This window comes from Pleurodeles waltl, chromosome 3_2, assembly GCF_031143425.1.
Source record: "Pleurodeles waltl isolate 20211129_DDA chromosome 3_2, aPleWal1.hap1.20221129, whole genome shotgun sequence".
Classification (NCBI taxonomy): Eukaryota; Metazoa; Chordata; class Amphibia; order Caudata; family Salamandridae; genus Pleurodeles; species Pleurodeles waltl.
In genome coordinates, this window is record NC_090441.1 from 124,451,353 (window position 1) to 124,475,533 (window position 24,181).

The 24,181-nt window shown below is 47.9% G+C and overlaps 1 protein-coding gene across 1 annotated transcript in view; it reads left to right on the top strand.

Moving 5' to 3' along the window:
* NLK (nemo like kinase) overlaps nt 1–24,181 on the top strand; it is a 762,154-nt gene that overhangs the window by 230,207 nt on the left and 507,766 nt on the right. Inside the window, exon 2 of the mRNA XM_069226972.1 lies at nt 508–637. Coding sequence (XP_069083073.1) covers nt 508–637 — 130 coding nt within the window. The remainder of the gene's footprint in view (nt 1–507; nt 638–24,181) is intronic.

Here is a 24,181-nt window from a genome sequence, read left to right on the forward strand (position 1 = left end):
TTTTCTTCTAAATTGGTTTGGGATTTTTCTTATGTTGGTGTTTAATTACTGTTTGTGTGTTGACTAACTACTTGCACATTACATCTAAGTTAAGCCTGAGTGCTTTTGGTCCAACCTACAAGAGGGTGAAGAACAGGTTAATTTAGTGACTTTGGTGGTTCACCCCTCCTAACTAATACCCCAGTTTCGTAGAGAGATACAGTGTGTTCATGAATTAAGCGAAGAGCTCTATGGTGTAGTACTGGAATTACAAGTAAGTAACGTTTCCCTCCTCACCTGACAAAATATCATTATGTGCAAGAAGTGGAAAATATGCACTTCATTTGATCAGTCATTCATGCCATGCGGCCTCTTATCAATAGATCTGACTGTGGCATTTCCTTTTTATTTTCCATCTGCCTTAGCATTGATGTGGCTTGGGATAGGACCTATATTAACATGTTTATTTAATAAGTGTACATGATACAGTGCCACAGATTCTAAATTCATAATTTATTGACTTCACAGGTCTGTGACAGATCCTAGAGATGGAAAGAGGGTTGCTCTTAAAAAAATGCCTAATGTCTTCCAAAATTTGGTCTCCTGCAAAAGGGTCTTCCGCGAGCTGAAGATGCTGTGTTTTTTTAAACATGACAATGTAAGTACACATTTTTAGTTCAATAGTTAAGGAGAACTAATAGGATAGACTTAATGACAGGACCATTTAGAAGCATAATATATACATCATATCTTCAACTATTTGCTCATTCAAAGGATATCATAACTTGTTTTTACTATACTTCGGTATTTCTCTGTCGAATCATAGTAACAAATACTGAGTAAACTTTGGTGATACTATATATGTAAGTTGGCAAATGATATTGTATGAAATAAACCATGAGGGAGTCCTGGTGATAGTGTTGTTTTGATATATATAAATGAAAATATAAGCCATATCTTTCCTCCAGGCTGGGCTGGAAGTCATTAAAGTAAACAGGTTACAAATGTACTACAAATCTAAAAAATAGATTTAATTTCCGGTAAGCATATGTCTACCTGTGCCTTAAATCGCAGCACAGTGAGATCTAAGTTTGATATTTGCTCATCTGATGGCTCAACATTTAGTGTCCTTCTGCAATTGTGATCGGTAATTGACTTTGAAGATGTGCGTTTGGTGCAATAACTAGAGCCAGACCTGAACCATGCACTTTTTCAAAAGATAAATGTGACTATGATGGTGACATTTTCTTCCTTGCCATAGGTGTTGATATTTCTTTCATTCTGGACAAATGCACATTATCTTCTCTTGTATCTGAATGATTCTGTATATTATAGCCTTATAGCTTGCTGCCAATAGCTATTGCGGTAGTTCAAGGCCCTGAACCCAAAATATAGGCCAGAGCTGCATTGGAGGGCCTATAACGAGGGAGGGGGCTTTTCACAACTGGGATAGCCTGAGACAGACGGATTTTAAAGTTATTAGAACATTCCACTCACAGAGCCTAGACTGTTCTAAATTAAAAAAGAAGAAACATGAAAACAAACATTAAACTGTTGGCGCGCCATGCTTATACTAGCCATTATAAGCCGAGAGCTACTCCATTGGCGTCAATTCATCTCTCGAAATTCTAGTTTTCTAATATTTATTCAAAGCCATTTTGTGTGTGCATAGGTATTTTGAAACACTTATGTCTTAGGAGCTGCATTTTCAGTCCACCTTCTGTTGAGCTAGACAGAGTTTGAAGGTTGCGTTATATTGGCATTAGTCCAACTCTTGTTAAAATACTTCTGGAGGGTGTGGCAAGATGCTGAATATGGTGGATGCTTGATGGGGGGAGGGTCCACTCTTAAGGCCTGCATCTGTAGCCATCACAAACCATCTGAGGTGAGAACAGTACTAGCTCATACTGCTGGGGTGTGGCATGATGATTTGGTGACACCTCCTCTCTCTCGAGAGGGCCCAATAACCACAGCTGACTGAGCCGGGGCCTGCAGAGAGCTGGAGGGGACGACGAGGTGCGACACGTGTGCAGCTAAAGGAAGACCATGAATGAGGGAAGGGCTTACGGGGGGATGTGATGGCTGTGACCTAATGGGTTTCGACCTTGCTGGCAGTCTTCCCACCTGGTTCCCCTGCTGGAACACAGGCCATCCCTGTGTACCCTGCAGAGCACAAGTAAAAGAGATCTGTGGTCACGTTCATATTGACCTACAGGAGGTGAAACGAGATGTGTGAGACTTGGCAGTAGGGTCGATGACTGTGAAACATTACAACTGTGAATGTTGGCGATGGAGGAGCAGCACATCCTTTTGCAGGAGAAATGTGAGGACCTTGAAAACAGGTCCCGCAGAAACTATATTTGTATTTGCAATATCTCTTTGGGGCCATCCTGAAATACGCTAAGGACCCCCCCATCTGACTTGATAGAACACAAACGGATCATCCAGCAACGAAGCCCACGAGGGTCCCCGCAGGACGTACTAACCGGGGTCCACTTCAGTGTGGTTAAGGAGGGCCATGATGATGTACGCTCATGCTAGTGGCCTCAACTCATTTAATCCAAGGTCAACCAGCTCTTTCAAGATCGCTTGCTAGTCACAGTAGCAAAACGTAAAGCCTTTAAACCTGTGCTGGACTTTTGTGTGCTACAAAGACATCAGCTACAGATAATGCCACCCATTCACACTCCTCTATCAGCTCGATTGTTGGAAAATCTGACACACATCAAAGTAAGAAATAGCATGCAGAGAGTCCAAGGGTTCCCCTTAGAGGTAAGATAGTGGCAAAAAGAGATAATTCTAATGCTCTATTTTGTGGTAGTGTGGTCGAGCAGTAGGCTTATCAGAGGGTAGTGTTAAGCATTTGTTGTGCACACACAGGCAATAAATGGGGAACACACACTCAAAGACAATTCCAGGCCAATAGGTTTTTATATAGAAAAATATATTTTCTAGTTTATTTTAAGAACCACAGGTTCAAGATTTACAAACAATACTTTAAATGAAAGGTATTTCACTTAGGAACTTTAGGAACTTTGAATTAGCAAAATAGCATATACAGTTTTCACACAAATGGCAATAAGCTATTTTAAAACTGGACACAGTGCAATTATCAACAGTTCCCGGGGGGAGGTAAGTGTTTGTTAGTTTTGCAGGTAAGTAAACCACCTACAGGGTTCAAAGGTACCCCACCGTTGGGGGTTCAGAGCAACCCCAAAGTTACCACACCAGCAGCTCAGGGCCGGTCAGGTGCAGAGGTCAAAGTGGTGCCCAAAACTCATAGGCTTCAATGGAGATGGGGGTGCCCCGGTTCCAGTCTGCCAGCCGGTAAGTACCTGCGTCTTCGGAGGGCAGACCAGGGGGGTTTTGTAGGGCACCGGGGGGGGGGGACAGGTCAGCACAAAAAGTACACCCTCAGCGGCACGGGGGCGGCCGGGTGCAGTGTGCAAACAGGCGTTGGGTTTGCAATGTAGTTCAATGGGAGACCTAGGGGTCTCTTCAGCGATGCAGGCAGGCAAGAGGGGGGCTCCTCGGGGTAGCCACCACCTGGGCAAGGGAGAGGGCCACCTGGGGGTCGCTCCTGCACTGGAGGTCGGATCCTTCAGGTCCTGGGGGCTGCGGGTGCAGTGTCCTTACCAGGCGTCGGGTTCTTAGAAGCAGGCAGTCGCGGTCAGGGGGAGCCTCTGGATTCCCTCTGCAGGCGTCGCTGTGGGGGCTCAGGGGGTCAACTCCGGCTACTCACGGGCTCGCAGTCGTCGGGGAGTCCTCCCTGTAGTGTTGGTTCTCCACAAGTCGAGCCGGGGGCGTCGGGTGCAGAGTTCAAAGTCTCAAGCTTCCGGCGGAAAACGTGTGTTCTTTCAATGTTGCTTCTTTGTTGCAAAGATGTTTCTTCTTTGGAGCAGAGCCGCTGTCCTCAGGAGTTCTTCGTCCTTTTAGATGCAGGGTAGTCCTCTGAGGCTTCAGAGGTCGCTGGACCCTGTGGAACGCGTCGCTGTAGCAGTTCTCTTGAAGTGGGGAGACAGGCCGGTAGAGCTGGGGCCAAAGCAGTTGTGTCTCCGTCTTCTCTGCAGGTTTTTCAGCTCAGCAGTCTTTCTTCGTCTTAGGTTGCAGGAATCTAGTATCCTAGGTTCTGGAGAGCCCCTAAATATTGAATTTAGGGGTGTGTTTAGGTCTGGGAGGGCAGTAGCCAATGGCTACTGTCCTTGAGGGTGGCTACACCCTCTTTGTGCATCCTCCCTGAGGGGAGGGGGGGGGCACATCCCTATTCCTATTGGGGGGATCCTCCAAAACTAAAATGGAGGATTTCTAAAGGCAGGGGTCACCTCAGCTCAGGGCTGTGTCCAGGGGGCGAGCATCTCCACTAGCTGGAGTGCCCTGGGGCATTGTAACACGAAGCCTGAGCCTTTGAGGCTCACTGCTAGGTGTTACAGTTCCTGCAGGGGGGAGGTGTGAAGCACCTCCACCCAGAGCAGGGTTTTGTTTCTGTCCTCAGAGAGCACAAAGGCCCTCACCACATGGGGTCAGAAACTCGTCTTTCAGCAGCAGGCTGGCACAGACCAGTCAGCCCTGCACTGAACAATTGGGTAAAATACAGGGGGCATCTCTAAGATGCCCTCTGTGTGCATTTTTTTAATAAATCCAACACTGGCATCAGTGTGGGTTTATTATTCTGAGAAGTTTGATACCAAACTTCCCTGTATTCAGTGTAGCCATTATGGAGCTGTAAAGTTCGTTTTTGACAGACTCCCAGACCATATACTCTTATGGCTACCCTGCACTTACAATGTCTAAGGTTTTGCTTAGACACTGTAGGGGCATAGTGCTCATGCACCTATGCCCTCACCTGTGGTATAGTGCACCCTGCCTTAGGGCTGTAAGGCCTGCTAGAGGGGTGACTTACCTATGCCCCAGGCAGAGTGAGGTTGACATGGCACCCTGAGGGGAGTGCCAGGTCGACTTAGTCATTTTCTCCCCACCAGCACACACAAGCTGGCAAGCAGTGTGTCTATGCTGAGTGAGGGGTCCCCATGGTGGCATAAGACATGCTGCAGCCCTTAGAGACCTTCCCTGGCATCAGGGCCCTTGGTACCAGGGGTACCAGTTACAAGGGACTTACCTGGGTGCCAGGGTTGTGCCAAATGTGGAGACAACGGTACATCTTAGGTGAAAGAACACTGGTGCTGGGGCCTGGTTAGCAGGGTCCCAGCACACTTCTCAGTCAAGTCAGCATCAGTATCAGGCAAAAAGTGGGGGTTAATTGCAACAGGGAGCCATTTCCTTATATAGTCCTCTTAAACGAGGCAATTCTGCCTAGCCATGTGAGAGCGAAGATGATGTGAGGGACTTAATAGTTGTAGCAAGAAGATTGAAATTACTTCGGGCACTCTCCTGGAGATCACGCAATATGAAGATCCCCAGGTAGGTAAGTTCCCTCAGTCTCCATGGGAAAGGAGAAGTTCTATGAAGCGAGTTAGCTAGTGATTTGCTTAAGATGACCACCTGTCAATGAATTTCACGGACCGTCCCTCATTTGTATCTCACATCCGTTGTCCATGATCATCCCTTTTACAGATGCCACTTGTCCGTAATTTGTTATTTAGGGGATTGCAGTGAGCTGCACTGTTCCCCTGTGAGATGCCTCAATGTTCTGCAGATCTCCCTGTTGAGACCGGTTCGCAATCATCTGTGTTCAAAAACAGCCCCTCCCTGGCCTAGCACAAACTGAACTGCAATGGACCCATTGTCATTCAGTAAACTGGCTGATTGTCGCATACAAAATGACAATGGGCCAGTCTAGGCAGTTACAGCATGTAATGGGCCTCCTCCTGCTCTGGCCTAGTACAACGCATTTTTCCATTGTACAAGACCTTGTTTCACTGCACCAGGGACAACTTTACATAGGCTGCAAAGTTCCTTCTCAGGCAGCAATTTTTAGTCAATAATGTCAGTTTAACTGTGGTGATCAATTAATCTATTGGAGAGATCTGAGTTTTACCTAGTCCCAGTTTTGACACTCATAAAATTAATAAGAATAATAATGGGCCCTCTGAAAACCACAAGATGTAAAAATGCAGACCAAACAATTGTATTTTATGTGGATAGCTCAGTGGGTTTCTGCCATTGTGACAGATTTCCTTTTGTTACTAGAAGTTGGACTTTTGGGGTGCATCAGCAGTCTGTCATGCAGACTGCCACCAGCACTAAAGCTGGCATTGTCAGGGGCGAAGCTAGAGGTAGAGGTGCTGATGCAAGCTCGAGCCTGAAGTCTGGTTCTGGCTCAGCTTGAGGTCCTATTGGAACCTCGAGCCCATGTCAAGCTTTCATATGGCTTCTGCTTGTCCTCTAACTTCATGCACAGAGGTCAAAACAAAGCATTAACATCTGTAGTAAAAAAGGGGAGACAAATGGATATCCATTAAGTGTCTGATTCGTACAAAGTGAAACAGAAGTGTCTGGATTAACCACAACTTCCCCTTTAGCTAAATAGCGTAATCCTAGACAAATATTTTATTTTACTGATCCTCCTTTTTCTTCACTTTCATATATGAAAGCACCTTCAAATATGTGAGTTCAGAACACCAGCTGTACAAAAAAATAACTATTGTTTGTTTATTAGACTTGCTCTTTCTGTAACAATTTTGGCCACATACAGGGTGTGCGACAACTGCCTTGCCTCTCAATTCACTAATGGCACCGTCGGAGGAATGGTTCTAAGTCAAGAGCTACTTATGCTCAATGAAAAGAATCCTGAGCTACTAATAGTATTAGTGTTGTAATACTGACTGCATCTGACAGGGTAACATTAGTGACCATCCCATGCAGCATTACCAGCAGTGATCACCTCAGTGCGTCAGGCAGGGTTGCCAGCAGTAATGTCAAAAACTCTGTATCAATTTGGAATGCTTCTGCCTGTATAATACATAACAGCCATAGCTGCTACACCCCTAGTAGGCACCAAGGTAATAACACGAGTAATACACCTCAAAGTGCTACAAGATTCATCACTCAGATGATTTAAATATATTTCGGAAATTCATCCAAGCAAAAACATTTAATTTAGTAGACTGGGGTACACAGTGGAGAGCTACTTGCAGATAGCTGGAGACCTCCTAGTAGTTCATGCGCTACACGGGGAAGCCTCCTGTAAGTTCATGTTTAAAATCTATAATTCCTAATAAGTACTTCAGTGCAGTGCTATAATGTGATATATTAATGTCAAAGCTTCAGCATATTATAGAAATACACTTTTTGTAATTATGAGGAGAGCTTATCATATCTTACATGATAGTTTTTTGTAAGGTTTACATGGAAAACATTTTCAAAGCTTAGATTGTGCACAGGCTCTAAGAGCCAAGCCTGTATTTGCTTGGCCTGTTATTTTGTTGAGTCGCCCACCTCTAAGCAGGCCCTGAGGTGAAAGCACTTCAAGAGCTGAAAGTGGGGCCGACTAATAAGAAGGTATAGCCAATGAACAGAGGGATTTCATATTAGTGTAACCTCTGTTTCTGTAAAGTTTGTATCTCACCTTTTCCAGTTAATGGAGAACACAAAACAGAATTAGAAATGCCTAAGATAACATAACCGGTGTGCACTAATCTCAATCTTCTAGGGCCACACTGTAACTTGTCGGGCAAATGCTCCATGCTGGAACCTTTGATCAATATTTCCCTCATCCTTAGAAAACTAACCTTTTCTTAACAAAGTGAATATTCTTCTTGTATACATATGTTTTTTTTCAGTAGCCCGACTCTACCTAAAAGGCAGCAGAGCCCTGTACATGGTCCAAAACAAATTTCATATCAGTACACCAGTGCTAAATTATTGAGGGAGCATTTTTACTTACATTTCACGCAGCACAGTGAATGAAAATGATGCGCCGCATTGCGTAAAAGGGAATGAGCATAACAGTACTATATTTTCTAAGATATGGCGCATTGGAATTGGGATTGAAAGTCCTGACATGGAAGTTACATATTGAGCCCTCACATCATCTGTCTGTCCACTACCTATTCAACCTCGTCCTCTCTCAGTTCTATTTTTAGGGTCGAGCCTGCGTTGCATGCGCTCGCGCATGTGTTTCACAGGGAGACTCTTTTGTATTTATAAAAGGGCTCGCAGCCCTGTCAACTTCACATCAGTGTTTTTTATTGGTTGGTGGGCTTCCCTAATAAAATCTGCTTGCTTTCATTAGTCGAAGGCACGCATATGGCATGCCTTTTCCGGTGGCAAGCCCTCCTCCAGCGCAGCGACCAAGTACAGAAAACATGTGAGGCTCGCTGTTTTGCATCAGGCTCGTGGACTTTTTTTTCTCTAATTTATGAGCCTGATCTCGCTTGGCAGAAGTCGAGCGTTTTACCTACTTGATTTCACTTTTTCGGGTTACGTGCATAAATGCACTTTTGACCGATAGGTGAAAAGTCGGGTTAGGAGTTAACAACGCGATCGGCTCTAACACGAGCAAACGCGAGACCCGATGCATTGTAAATGCTTGTTTCTATCTGTTCTCTCCTCTCTCCTGCTACATTTGTCTGCCACGTTCCTTTTATCTACCTGTTTCACATTCTCTAGTAGTGAACTCAAAGTCTACATTCAGCAACACAGTGCTGCTTCTGGCAAAATCATTCATGGTTCTAGGGGAGAATTGTGAAAACTGCCCTGTATGTCGACTGTCAGATTCTGCTTGGAGTGTATTACCTAGCTATATTTTTAATCTTTAAATACATTGAGATATGTGTAAATGCTCAATACGCCAATGTATAATATGAACTAAAGAACATAAACCTATTTTAGTTCGTAATTCTTCCATCTCTTTGTTTTTTAATTATGTAACGTCCTTAGACGTGTCTGTAAAAATGACCCTTTGTCCTGAATTTTTGTCCTGAAGTTTGACCCTTTGTCCTGAATTTTTATTGTTACTGTCCAGAATTTGCCTTCTTACCAGATTGTCGCTCTAGATTGGCCTGCTGCTAATATAAGGCCCATTGACTTGCCTAAGTTCATTTAGAGGCCCGCCTTTAAGATTATTGCAACAGATGCCCCAAGGTTGAAACCTGTTGAATAGGGTCGATAGAAAAGAGGGCCCAATTGTGGGGTGAATCTTTTTTTAAAATAAGCCATATAACTATTAAGACCTAATGCCTTTTCCAGTTCAAAATGTCTGATTACTACAAGGATTTTGACTACAGTGATGGGTTTATCTAGTCTGCCTGCGGAGGATATTATAGTGGGCAATGGTATTGAATTGAGATAGTGGCAGCTATATAGGGAGTTATAATATACAAAGACAGCTTGCTGTTTCCTCAGTAGCACCCCAGTGACAGCTTTAACTTCCTGTATCATCCCCTTTGTTCTAGTGGATGGAGTTTGTTGGATAGTAACGTGTCATCTTTACTGCCCTTACGTGATATCTAGCCCCACTCCTCATGAGGATATAGTTGACTTATGCGTGCTCCTATGTAGCCAGCTCACTCTGTACAGACTTAAACTGACTGCCTAATGTTTTTTAGTGAAGTTACTTTGTGCTTACATTTAAACTCTGCTAGGTCAGAGTTTAGCTGTTTAAGGGCCAATTTTCTCATGCGCTTCAAGCAGCTCACGACCTGAATAAATCTCCCTTAGAGGACAGCCTTTAGGGCATAAGTGTTTGTGGGCCCATCTGTCCTATGTCATTAAGGTGTAGCTATGCGTTAGTTGCCTCTTGCATCTTATGCAGCTCTACATGGTCCCTTAGTAGAGAGTCATTTAAGCACCAGACTTTGGGCATTTGTTTGTCTGTATGCCTAGGCAGACCAGCTCCAGCAGGACTGGGCAGTGGTCTGAGAGAGTTCTTCCACCTCATGGACACAAGGAACTAATTTCTGATGGATACAACTACCTGTGGATTACTCACCTCATGAATACTCCCATGGCGCCAGCATTCGACGGAAATCTTCTTACTAGTCTCTGCACGTCGACGAGGACGTCACTGTCTCGCACGCGACGCCGTCTGACGTCATACAGGCAATAAGAGGTCCTCGACGACGTGCGGACGTCAGTTCCCTTTTTTCCGTGCATTCGAAACGGTTATCTTCGAGGGAGCAACTGTTACTCTTGCGGTTACAGTGTATATCTTGCTGCGTACTCTTTCTCTGTGGAAATAATGTCGCAGAGAAAGTCTGGATTTAAGCCTTGTCGTGAGTGTGGAGGCAAGATGTCGGTGACGGATCCTCATTCCGATTGCCTTTGGTGTTTGAGCTCCGACCACGACGTCTCGACTTGTGATTCGTGTCAGCACATGAATCCGAAGGCCATTAAAGAACGCGAGGCGAAGCTGTTTATGGCCAAGTCAAAGGAGAAGCATCACAAGAAAAAGTCTTCTCCAAGACATCGGCGTCATCGAGACTCCCGGCGCCGTAGAGAATCTCGGCGTCATTCAAGGGAGGCTCGTTCCAGGTCTCCGGATCGGCGCCGGAGGACATGGGAGGTCAGCCCCACGGTGACGCCGCATCCTTCGACGCCGTTGCTCTCTCCGACGTCTCCAACTTCGCCTGGACAGGCGTCGGTGATTGAGGTATTGGAGCCTCAGGTGTTTTCTCCGGCGCAGACGCCGAGGCCGGCGTCGGGGTCGCCTCCGAGTCAGGCACCCCAGTATCCGGCTTTTCCCACCCCTGGAGCCGATAGTTCCGCATTCTTGAATGCGATGTATGCCATCTTCCAACAGATGGCTCCAGGGGGTGCTCCGGCTGGGCCTTTGGCCTTTTCTTTGGGTGATCCTGCGCCTCTTCGGCCGGCACCCTTTATGCCCTTTCTCCCGTTTGGGAACGTGGGCTCGGCGCCAGTGTCGGCGCCGGTGGCCGCTCCGATGGCTTCGGAGGGATTGGCCCCAAGGATTTCCATCCCGTCGACGTCGAGATTTCGGCCTGTGACTCCGGTGGGTCCATCCGTTTCATCTGCTCTTCAGTCGGCGCCGAAGTTACCTGTGGCGCCGGATGCGGCGTCGGTGGCTTCGGAAGATCGGCGCCGATCTCCGACTTCGGCGGAGGTGTTGTCGACTCCGCGGATTGAGCAACGACTGCATTCAAGGAGGCGTGCTCTCCGGGTACTAGAGGAGCAGGAGTACCAACGAGCCCTAGAGGAAGGAGAGCTAGAGGACTCGGGTGATGGGCTGCGTGGACTGGAGCCGGCCAATGGGCTGGACACTTCCCCTGAGTGGAACCTTTCGTCCCCGGGGGAATATACCGAGGAAGCTGCTTCCTTTCATACAGTGGTACGGAAGGCAGCTAGTTTTTTGGACCTGCCTTTGCCGGTGGTGGAGGCGAAACAAAACCTTTTGACAGAGGTGTTGCATCCGGCCTCAGCCGCGGCGGAGCCTCTATTACCTTTTAATGACGCTCTGCTGGATCCGGTTTTAGAGGTGTGGAAGAAGCCGGCATCTTCCCCAGCAGTTCACAGAGCCGTGGCCAGGAGGTATCGGACGGCTCCAACTGATCCTGGTTTCCTATCTAGGCACCCTACGCCGGAGAGCTTGGTTGTGCAGGCCTCCTGTTCGTCCAAGTCAGCGCCTGGTTCTTTCCCGACGGTGCCTGGGGACAGAGACTCAAAAAAGCTAGAGGCGCAGTCGAAGAAGATTTTTTCGTCCTGCAGTCTGGCGTTAAAAGCCACTAATGCGACCTGTATCCTGGGGAGGTATATTCATGCTCTGATGGATGACATCTCCTCTTCGTTTACAGAGCTTCCCCAGGGTCTTTTGGATCTTGTCTCTGATGCCCAGGCTGCTGCGACCCAAATTATCCAGACGGGACTGGATACCACCGACTCGGTAGCCAGAGCAATGGGCACAACTGTGGTGGAAAGGAGACAGGCCTGGCTCCGTAACTCAGGCTTTTCGGCAGATGTACAGTCCACATTGTTGGATCTCCCGTTTGATGGGGACAAACTGTTTGGGGCTAAGGCTGATTCGGCCTTGCAACGTTTTAAGGAGAGCAGGGCCACGGCTAAGTCGTTGGGACTCCAAGCTCCTTCTTCCACGGCCTCTTCCAGATTCTTCAGGAGGTTTCGTGGATTTGGGCGTGGCTCTTCCTCCTCTTCCTTTCGGGGAAGATATCAGCAACCTGCCTCTTCCCATCCCTATAGATCTTTTAGGGGGAGGGGTAGGGTCCGCACCAGGGGAGCCTCTCAGCAGCACTCTGCCTCTTCCTCATCCTCTGGCGGGGTGCAGCAGGGGAAGCAGCCTTAGGCTTCCACCATTTCCCACTCACTCCTCTCCTGTAGGGGGAAGATTACAGCATTTTCTCACCAAATGGGAGACTGTTACGTCGGACACTTGGGTTCTCAGTGTTGTGGGAAAAGGCTACACCCTTCCCTTTCGGGAGTTTCCGCCCCTCATCCCGCCCGCCCTTCGTATTGTTCACAAGAACACCTCCTGTTGCTAGAACAGGAGGTAGAAGTCCTCCTTTTAAAGGGCGCGGTGGAGTTGGTCCCGGAGCAGGAAAGGGGTCAAGGAGTTTACTCAAGGTATTTCCTGATTCCCAAGAAGGATGGTCGTTTAAGACCAATTCTGGACCTGAGGATCTTGAATTGGTTCCTCAAGCAGGAAAAGTTCAAGATGCTGACCCTAGCACAGGTGCTTTTGGCGTTGAACATGGAAGACTGGATGGTGTCTGTCGACTTGCAGGATGCTTACTTTCATATCCCGATACTCAAGTCACACAGGAAGTATCTCCGGTTTGTGGTGGGATCGCAACACTACCAGTTTGCGGTCCTTCCGTTTGGTCTTACTTCAGCACCTCGAGTCTTCACGAAGGTGATGTCGGTGGTTGCGGCAGAGCTCAGAAGGAAGGGGATAGCAGTATTCCCTTACTTGGACGATTGGTTGATCAAAGCCAAGTCCCCGGAGCTTGTGTTGCGTCATCTGCAGTCAACAACCCAGTTGTTGTTCGACCTGGGCTTTTCGGTGAACGAGCCCAAATCTCACCTGGAGCCCTCTCAGCGCCTCCTGTTCATAGGGGCAGTACTGGATACGACATTGGGTCGGGCCTTTCCTCCGCCTCAGCGGATTCAAGATATTCAGGATTTGGTTCCAATGTTTCGAAATGGAGCGGTAGTTCCAGTCCTCAAGGTCCTTCGTCTGCTCGGTCTTTTTGCCTCCTGCATTCTGTTGGTCACGCATGCTCGCTGGCACATGAGGGCTCTTCAGTGGTGCCTCCGAAGGCAGTGGTCTCAACACAGAGGGGATCTAGAGGGTACTGTCAAGATCTCCAGAGATGCTGCTGTGGATTTGAAGTGGTGGATTGCAAGCAACAATCTTTCACAAGGAAAACCGTTCCAGCAGTCGCCACCAGTGGCCACAGTCATAACGGATGCTTCCACTCTAGGGTGGGGAGCTCATCTGGGGGATCTGGAGATCAAAGGTCTTTGGTCTCCAGAGGAACAGATTTTTCACATCAATCTGTTAGAGTTACGGGCTGTACGTCTGGCTCTCAAGGCCTTCCTCCCTTCCCTTCGTGGTCAGTCGGTACAGGTCCTAACGGACAATACTACCACGATGTGGTACATAAACAAGCAGGGAGGAGTGGGGTTGTACCTTCTCTGCAGAGAAGCTCTTCGACTATGGTCCTGGGCAAAGGACCATCGGATTTGCTTGATAGCAAACCATCTGGCCGGAGTCTTGAACGTGCGTGCGGACAGTCTCAGTCGCCACTTCTCGGCAGACCACGAGTGGCGTCTCCATCCAGATCAAGTCCGTTTAATCTTCCAGAAGTGGGGGTTTCCTCGGGTAGATCTGTTCACCACTCGAGAGAACGCGCATTGTCCGTTGTTCTGCAGCCTTCAGTATCCGATGCAGGAAGCGTTGGGGGACGCGTTTCAAATGACCTGGTGCGGCCAGTTGCTTTACGCGTTTCCTCCCATACCCTTGATTCCTCGAGTATTGAGGAAGATTCGCCAAGACCGGGCTCTAGTAATCGTAATAGCTCCGGATTGGCCAAGGAGGGTGTGGTACTCCGACCTTCTCCAACTCTCAACGTGCCCGCCGCTCCGTCTCCTTTTCAGGGCAGACCTCCTCTCGCAGTCGCAGGGGCAGGTTCTACACCCCAACCTCCAGAGTCTGCACCTACATGCCTGGAGATTGAACGGGGCAACCTGAGTTCCTTCTCTCTCCCGCCTGAGGTAGTGGATGTTATATTAGCGGGCAGGCGACACTCCACTAAATCTATCTACGCTAATAGGTGGTCTAAATTTGTTGCGTGGTGTGGAGAGAGGCAGATTGATCCTTTACAAGCTCATCTATCGGACGTTTTGTCTTTTGCTCTATCTCTGGCGCAGAAAGGTTGTGCAGTGGCTACCATTAAAGGTTATTTATCGGCCTTGTCAGCCTTCATATGTCTTCCAAACCAACCATCTTTATTTAAATCCCCTATTGTTATCAGATTCTTGAAAGGTCTTCTAAATCAATATCCTCCAAAGCCATTCGTTATGCCGCAATGGGATTTGTCCTTAGTCCTGACTTTCCTTATGGGGTCCCCTTTTGAACCTATGCATTCTTGCCCCTTGAGGTATTTGTTTTTAAAAACAGTCTTCCTGATAGCTATAACATCAGCAAGGAGAGTGAGTGAGTTGCAGGCCTTATCAGTAAAACCCCCTTATACAACTTTTTATGGGGATAAGGTGGTGTTGAGGACCAAGGCTGCTTTCCTCCCGAAGGTTGTTTCACCCTTCCATTTGGCTCAGGCAATTACTTTGTCCACGTTCTATCCTCCGCCTCATCCTTCCAAAGAGGAAGAAAGACTGCACCGTTTGGACCCAAAGAGAGCGTTGAGCTTCTTTATCGATAGAACAAAGGATTTCAGGCTGGAGGATCAGCTGTTTATTGGATACGTGGGCAAGAGGAGAGGAAAGGCAGTCCACAAGAGAACACTATCCAGGTGGGTTGTTCTTTGCATTAAAATATGTTACTCTTTGGCAAAGAAGGATCCTCCTGAGGGCATTAGAGCTCATTCCACCAGAGCTAAGTCGGCCACTTCGGCCTTAGCCAGAGGTGTTCCTGTGGTCGACATCTGCAAGGCCGCAACTTGGTCGTCCCTTCACACTTTTGCAAAACATTACTGTTTAGATTCTGAGGTTAGAAGGGACGGCCATTTTGCACGGTCAGTGCTGCAGGATTTCTTGGTTTGACCATTTAGGCACCCACCGCCGGGCGTGGTACTGCTTTGGGACTCTATTCATGAGGTGAGTAATCCACAGGTAGTTGTATCCATCAGAAGAACGAGTTACTTACCTTCGGTAACGACTTTTCTGGTGGATACATTAGCTACCTGTGGATTCCTCACGGTCCCACCCGCCTCCCCGTTGCCTTTATGGTCTTGCCAAGTAATCCTTGAGTGCGCTCCTCTTGATCTTTGAGGGTGCAATAGATGTATATATATAATATATTTATATATATATAGGTATATGTGTATATATCTTTATGTATATACTTGGTGTGTGTATATATTTTAAAAGAAAGAGTTTTATATATATATATATATATATATGTACATAAAAAGATTTACAGTTATTCATACAATGTGGTGTATTTTTACAATATAATGGATGTTGCTTTGTTCTTTCATTGCATTGCCTGGTTGTTCTCATGCACGTAAAAAATGATTGGTACTGACGTCCGCACGTCGTCGAGGACCTCTTATTGCCTGTATGACGTCAGACGGCGTCGCGTGCGAGACAGTGACGTCCTCGTCGACGTGCAGAGACTAGTAAGAAGATTTCCGTCGAATGCTGGCGCCATGGGAGTATTCATGAGGTGAGGAATCCACAGGTAGCTAATGTATCCACCAGAAAAGTCGTTACCGAAGGTAAGTAACTCGTTCGTCTGGTCCAGTAGTAGATAGTCAATCTGTTCATGTGTCTGGTGTGCTGCTGAAAAATGAGAATAATCTAGCAGAAGTGGTGTCTGTGGCACCAACTATCTCTGAGACCAGGGGCGTGTACAACAACACGGGATGTAGCTGAAAGAGGAGTGTCTCCTACCCTCTGGTATGATTTGTCTAAGGTGGGGTGCATCACACAGTTCAGGTCCTCCCTTATTATAATGGGAGGCACCATAAAGCCAGCAATTTCTCTAATGGTAAGAGCAGTTCATTTTGTGGGCCTCATTTGGAGCACAGATGGATGCAACGCTAATCTGAGTCTGGTCCCATCAGCCTGTCGCCACCACACACCTTTCCTGCCTCGTCAGCCTTCATCTTGAACCGCATAAACCGCAGTGTTCTGTTATACGTATTGATGATAAAGAAGACACACTCAGTTTTCTTCTTCTTTATTAGCACACAACCTGGCATTGATCGTTCCCGAGAGTCGGAGATCAACTGAATCCTGTGGAACTCTCTCAGCCTTACATTCTACATTTAGAACTCATTACATCATTATAATTCATCTCTTTCCCTTCACTAAATCATTAAATTTGAAATGTACAATACATAAATAAAGAGTGAACATTAACAAGAATAAATATCTCAGAAAAAGAATAAAGATGATACACTGTTGATAATCAAACTAACAGTACTTGAAAAACACCAACAAAAAGAACATTAAATAATGATCTCACTTTGAAATGAGTTATCTATTGTCTTACATTCTCTTGAAGATATGAAGGTGGTCTGCCCACCCTCATCGTCCTGATTAAACCATCTCTGCTTTCCCCTCTATCACCACTCGAATGTTCTTCCCTGTTATCCTCTCTGTCACTACTAGAATGTGCTTCCCCTCTGTTGTTTCTTTCCTCATCTTTCATTAACATAGTTCCTGAACATCCATCATCCTCTCCTCTCTCACATTCTCCTCTTACATATTCATCTTTCTTTTGATATAATGCTACTTTTCTTAAATTCCATTTTCTCCACCTTCCATCACCACAAAGAATTTACTCACAACGGACCTATACATTTTGAAAATCTGCCTCTTGTTCATCCTGATCTAATCTTTACCCAATCTCCTTCAGTTTTCCTCATCACTATTTCTCTTCTTGCTTTTCCATCCCTGCTCATAGTGTGTACCCACTCTCTTAGCCATGCAGGAATAAATTTTGTGCCTGGTGTCCTCCTTCTCATCTCAGTAAACGGACATATCTGAGAGAGACTTCTAGCTGCAGCCTCCTTACCTTAGAATTCCGTGGCGTCAGCTTCTAATCCGGAGTTTTTTCTGAGCAGTACCCTCCGCGCGCCGTCGGGCGGCGTCGTTCGGATCCGCGCGCGTCGACCAGCTCCGCGTGAGTCATCAGCGTGGTTGGAGCCGTCTTTGACGTCACGGTTGTCTACATAGACGCCGTCTCGGCGCGCGTACGTCAGTTCTTTTCCTTCCGTGCCTGTTAAGCGCAGTTCCGGAAAGAGCTACCCTTCTTCGACGGTTTGTCGAGGCTTTTTTGACTGTTTGAAGTCATGTCTTCGAGAAAGACATGGTTCAAGCTGTGTGGTGCGTGTCATCGCACCATGTCGGTGACGGACCCGCACCATGTTTGTCTTTGGTGCCTGGAGAAGGACCACGATTCCACCTCGTGCTCCGACTGTCGGGCCATGGCGCCGAAGGCCTTGAGGGAGAGATCCCTTAAGCTTCTTGCGGCCCGACATTCCTCTTCGGTCGGCTTGACTCCACACGGAGGTCACGGTCCCGCAGTAGGAGGAGGTCGCGGCACTGCTCCCGGAGCCCCAAGTCCTCTTCCTCGCATTAGAGGTCATCCGAAGGTAAGGGGCACAAGAAGAAGTCCAAGCGTACTTCTTCTTCGCCACGCCCGTCGGCCGATGAGGCGTCTAGGGAACGTCGATGTTCCGAGCGCGGTTCCTCGGAGCTGTCCCCAGGGTTGACTCCACGTCTTCCCCCCCCTTTCCGGGGACCGGATCGACCCCCGCTCAAATAAGAGTTTTACGAGGCCATGCGTCTCGTTTTTGAGCGGGCTGCACCCACGGGTGGGTCTTCCGGCCCCGTTGGGTCAGCCGGGGCCCCTTCGGATTCGACGCCGGCGGCTTCGTCCTCGGCGCCATTGGGGACCCCAGGATCCGATAGTGGATCCGGACCGGCGCCGGTCCCTCACAGTCGACCTCCTTCGTCGCCGGTCAGAAGTTGACGATTCCGCCACAGGCTCCCATCCTTATTCCAGATGATCCGGAGCCAGAGCGACATCGACTCTGACTTCGACAGAGCCAATTCGGCCCAGATCATTGTCTGAGCATTATTTAGATCAGCCAGACGCAGGAGAGGAATGGAAGGGGTCTGAGGACCCTTTAGAATGTGGATTACAACAGGGCTGGTATGAGGATCTAGGGGAGGCCAGTGGACTGGACACGTCTCCAGATACTGGTATGCTCTCTCCTCCTAATGTGGCTACGGAGGAGGGTGCTTCTTTTGCTATGGTGGTGCGTAGGGCAGCTGAGGTCTTGGACCTAGATTTGCCTACGGTGCCAGTCAGGACGAATATCCTGACAGAAGTGCTTCAGCCGGGGGTGACAACATCAGAGCCGATGAGGCTCTTACAGACGTCCTTCTGGGTACGTGGTCCAAACCCAGCACAGGGGCTCCTGTGAATAGGACGGTCGGCCGCCGCCATAGACCCGCTCTGAGCAACCCTAGTTTCCTGACACAAAACCCCACTCCTGAGAGCTTGGTTGTCCAAGCCTCTACTTCCTGTGGTGCCTTCCCTTCCGCTCCCCCTGATACGGAATCCAAGAGGCTGGATCAGCTTGGGGAGAAGATGTTTTCTTCCACCAGCCTGGCATTGAGGTCCATAAACACCTCTTGCCTATTGGGCCGTTATTCCCATACTTTATGGGATACGGTGGCACAGGTGCTGCCCCAGGTCCCGGAGGGCGTACGGGACACGCTCATCCAGGCTGTCAAGGATGGGAGAGATGCATCCAAGTTTACGATCCGGGGTGGTTTGGACACGACCGACTCGCTGGGCAGAGCGATTTCGTCGTCAGTGGCCCTAAGTCGCGACGCCTGGCTACGTTCTACTGGTTTCTCAGGGGATGTCCAGTCCAGCTTGATGGACATGCCCTTTGCTGGCTCTCTCCTTTTTGGCGAAAAGGCAGACTCCGCGCTTGAGAGGTTCAAGGATTCTTGAGCCACAGCCAGATCCTTGGGCCTTTCTGCGCCACCACGACAGCAGTCTGTCTTTCGCCCCTTTCGAGGCTTCGGAAGCGGCGTGGTACCACGCCAGCCACAGTTCAGCCACCGTCCTCAGGCTTCACAGCATCCCGGAAGAGGACGTGGTCGTGGTACCATCAGACCCAGAGGGTCTGGCCAGAGGTCGGCTGCCACACAGCCCCCCTCCACTGAGCCCACGCCCTCCTCGTATGGTTCTGTGGGATCACGTCCGTCCAGTTGGAGGGAGGATTTGTTTTCATCTCCCTCACTGGCTTTCCATCACCACGGACAAGTGGGTCCTGCAGATCATATGGAAGGGCTACTCCCTTCCCTTCCAGTCTTTCCCTCCTCCTATCCCTCCGACAAAGGAATAGCTGATGGAGGACCATCTAGCTTTGCTCCGCGAGGAAGTTACGGCTCTCTTGGCCAAGGGAGCCATAGAAAGAGTCCCGATATGAGAAGTAGGCAGTGGTTGTTATTCCCGCTACTTTCTGATTCCAAAAAAGAACAAAGGCCTTCACCCTATCTTGGATTTAAGGGACGTCAATCTCTTCCTCAAGAAGGAGAAATTCAAAATGCTCACTCTTGCTCAGGTTTTGTCTGCCCTAGACCAAGGAGACTGGATGGTAGTATTGGATTTGCAGGATGCGTATTTCCACATTCCTATCCTGCCAGCCCACAGGCGTTACCTGAGGTTCAAGGTGGGCCACGAGCACTTTCAGTTTACTGTGCTTCCTTTCGGTTTACTGTGCTTCCTTTCGATCTCACCAGTGCCCCTCGGGTGTTCACAAAGGTGATGGTGGTGGTGGCAGCTCATCTGCGCAGGTCAGGGATTTCAGTCTTCCCCTTACCTGGACGATTGGCTTTTGAAGGCTTTTGCGCCCCAGGCTCTCGTCACCCACCTCCAGACTGCAGACCTCCTGCATTCGCTGGGGTTCACTATAAATGTGCCGAAGTCACACCTAACTCCCTCTCAGAAGCTCACTTTCATCAGAGCTGTTCTGGACACAGCGCAGTATCGGGCTTATCCTCCCAAACAGCGGGTCCAGGATATTCAGGTTATGATACCGATATTTCGGCCTCTATCCTGGATTTCGGTGAGACAGACTCTGAGGCTGTTGGGACTCATGGCTTCCTGCGTCCTGTTGGTCAAGCATGCCAGATGGTGCATGAGGGCTCTGCAGTGGGACCTGAAGTTCCAATGGGCACAGCATCAGGGAAATCTTACCGACGTGGTTCAGATCTCAGAGGGGACTGCAATTGGGTCAAAGGCAGACTCCTATCCCTTCCTCAACCAGATCTAACGGTAGTGACAGATGCATCACTTCTGGGATGGGGCGGCCATCTGGGGGAGGTGGAGATCAGAGGTCACTGGTTTCCGGCGGAATCCGGGCTTCACATCAACTTGCTGGAGCTTCGGGTGATCCGGCTAGCATTAAAAGCATTTCTTCCTGTTGTGAAAGGGAAGGTGGTGCAGGTGTTCACGGACAACACTACTGCAATGTGGTACTACAACAAGCAGGGCGGTGTGGGGTCGTGGACCCTTGGTCAAGAGGCTTTACTTCTCTGGACATGGCTGGAGCAGCAGGACATGACCCTGGTGGTTCAACACCTGGCAGGTTCTCTGAACGCCAGGGCAGACAAGCTCAGCCGAAAATACTTAGAGGATCACGAATGGTGTCTCCATCCGGAAGTGGCGCAAGGACTCTTTCAGCAGTGGGGAGAGCCTTGGTTAGATCTGTTCGCCTCCGTAGTGAACGCGCAATGTCAGCAGTTTTGCGCGTTGGAGTTTCCAAGGGGGGCTATCGCTAGGTGACGCCTTTCTTCGCAAGTGGAGTTCAGGCCTCCTGTATGCCTATACCACTTCTGCCCAGAGTTCTCAAGAAAATCAAGAATGACCAGTCCCAAGTAATCCTAGTGGCTCCGGATTGGGCATGGAGAGTTTGGTATCCAGAGATTCTCAAAATGAGCATCGGTCCTCCAATCAGGCTGCCTCTTCGGGAGGATCTTCTGTTGCAGCAGCAGGGGAAGGTTCTCCACCCGAACCTGTCAACTCTGCGCCTTCATGCGTGGAGATTGAGCTGCGACAGTTGATGGTTTGACCTCCCTCACGAGGTCTGTGATGTCATTCTGGCAGCCAGGCATCCCTCTACTAAGTCAATCTACGCCTGCCGTTGGAAACGTTTTGTTTCATATTGTATAGAGAGGTCTATTGATCTCTTTCTTCTTCTCTGTCTAACATCCTTTTGTTTATATTGTCTCTCGCCCAGCAGGGTTCCTCCTTAGGGACTCTCAAGGGCTATCTTGCAGCCTTATCAGCTTTTCTTCAGTTGCCCAAACAACCATCTCTGTTTAAATCACCTATAGTACAGAGGTTTTTGAAAAGGCTTGTGCATCTGTTCCCGCCTTTGCCTTTCGTTATGCCCCAGTGGGATCTTAATTTGGTTCTTACTTTCCTTATTTGTGCTCCCTTCGAGCCCTTGCATAACTGTCCTCTCCGGCTGCTCACTATTAAAACAGCCTTTTTGGTGGCAAATACATCTGCCAGGAGAGTGAGTGAGCTGCAGGCTTTATCTTCAAAGCCACCGTATCTCACGATATATCCTGACAAGGTAGTGTTAAGAACTCGTGCCTCTTTCCTCCCCAAGGTGGTGACCCCTTTCCATCTGGGTCAAAATATCACCCTGCCCACCTTCTTTGCCTCACCTGCATCCCTCTAAGGAAGAGGAGCGTCTCCATCGGCTGGACCCAAAAAAAGCGTTATCGTTCTACCTTGACCACACTAAAGAGTTCCGGGTGGACGACCAACTCTTTGTGGGGTACGTTGGTGCAAAGAAGGGTCGGGCGGTGCAGAAACTATCCATTTTGCGCTGGGTTGTTCTCTGTATAAAGATCTGCTATGCTTTGGCAAAGAAGCAGCCTCCCGAGGGCTTGAGAGCTCATTCTACTAGGGGGAAAGCTGCTACCACTGCGTTAGCACGTGGCGTACCGGTGGTGGACTTCTGTCCGGCTGCAACGTGGGCTTCCTTGCACACGTTTGCAAAACACTACTGCCTGGATAGCCGGGTGAGAAGAGAGGGGCATTTTGCCCGTTCTGTTTTGCAGGACTTCCTAGTGTAAAAATCTCCTTCAGACCCACCGCCATGGGTTATAGCTTGGGTATCTATTCTAAGGTAAGGAAGCTACAGCTAGAAGTCTCTATCGGATGAACAAGTTGCTTACCTTCGGTAATGAGGTATCTGGTAGAGACTCTTATCTAGCTGCAGATTCCTTACAACCACCCAAGCCTCCCTGCTCTGCGGATATTTTTTATACAGATATATATATATATTTATATGTACATATGTATATATATGATTTTGGCATTTTTGCCTTTCTTAAAGGCATGAAAGAATTTTTACTTCAAACAGTCAGAGGTAAAATCCATAACTGTTGGTTCTTCCATGACTCTGGGCTTCTGGCGTGGGAAGTTGTGGATAAGAACTGACAAGACGGCATCTATATAGACAACCGTGACGTCATAGATGGCTCCAACGACGCTGACGACACTCGCGGAGCTGGTCGACGCACTCATATCCGAACGACGACGCCCGACGGCGGGCGCAGGGTACTGATCAGAAAAAAGTCTGGATTCGAAGCTGATGCCAGAGAATTCTAAGGTAAGGAATCTGCAGCTAGAGTCTCTACCAGATACCTCGTTACTGAAGGTAAGTAACTTGTTCTTCTGAGTGACACTGTGAATTGTTGTGCCTACATCGTATCTCTCACCATCTTCCTCACTTCAGATTGACTATCTAATGTCATCTGAATGGTTCCTTTGTCGAGTCTATTAGCTATCTCAGCCACACATTTACCCTGCGGGTTATAAATAGAAGTATGTGAATGTTTTATTCCCAACTCCCTAAGAAGATGCACCATTTCAGAAGACGTCAACTGAGTTCTATTATCTGTGATAAGCACCACTAGTGTCCCTTCCCTCCCATCTCTTTTATTGTAGCCTTTGTGGTCACTTCTTTCATAAACTTAACAGTCAGCCATTTGGTGTTGACATCCACCATAACCGACACAAATCTCATATCCTGCGATCATTTGCACATGGGACCTATGAAATCTAAACACAGTGTGCCAAGGTGCACCAGGATCGTCACTATGACCATCAGTATGCTTGTTTCCTACTCTTAATCATTTTTTACTTTCTTTACAGACTTGGCATTTCTCCACACACAAATTAACTTTATCATTTAACCCAGGCCACCAAAATTTAGTCTTCAATCTTTTGGTAATCAAACCTTGGCCCAAATGACCTTCATGTGCTAACACTACAAGTTTAATGCTCAAACCTTGAGGAGGTATGATCCAATCCCCCCTCATGATGATATGTTCTATATTCACAGTGAGTTCATCAAGAATATTGACATAAAGCAGTGCTGAGATAAAAATCACACTCTCTCTAACTCCTTCTTTACATATCAATTTCTTTCTTTTCTAAACTGTTTCCATTTCCTCTTCCCATTCCTTCCGAGTGAAACCTCCTTGCTCCACATCTTGTACTAATGCTACAGCTCCTTCCAAATCACCATCCATACCTTCTTCATTTCATTTGACTGTCATTCTAGACAAGTAATCAGCTTGCACATTACTCCAACCCAGTATGAATTCCATCTTGTACATATATTCTTGGAATCGTGCTGCCATTCTAGCCAATCAGGCCAACCCTTTGCCTGCACCACCTGGAGATATTTTCACTAGTGGTTTGTGATCAGTTCTTAATGTGAAATGTGAGCCCCTTAGATACACAAGAAAATATTCCACACCCTAAGCAGCTTCTAAATCGTCCTGCACTATGACTGAGCAGGTGTTCTGTTCAGTTGAAAAGTGGAGGTGCAATAAAAGATGCCTTTAAATCTTGTTCTTATGTCACATTTGCTCTGTGTTCAGACAAATATCAAGTCATTTTTTTTTACAATAAGTTTTTATTCGGACTGCAGAGTTCCAAGACTTTGTAAGGTGAACTGTGCGACCTGCTGCTTAGAATGAAAAATAAAAGGATGTAGGGTGTCCGGTTTTTCCTAACACACTACATTTAAATGAC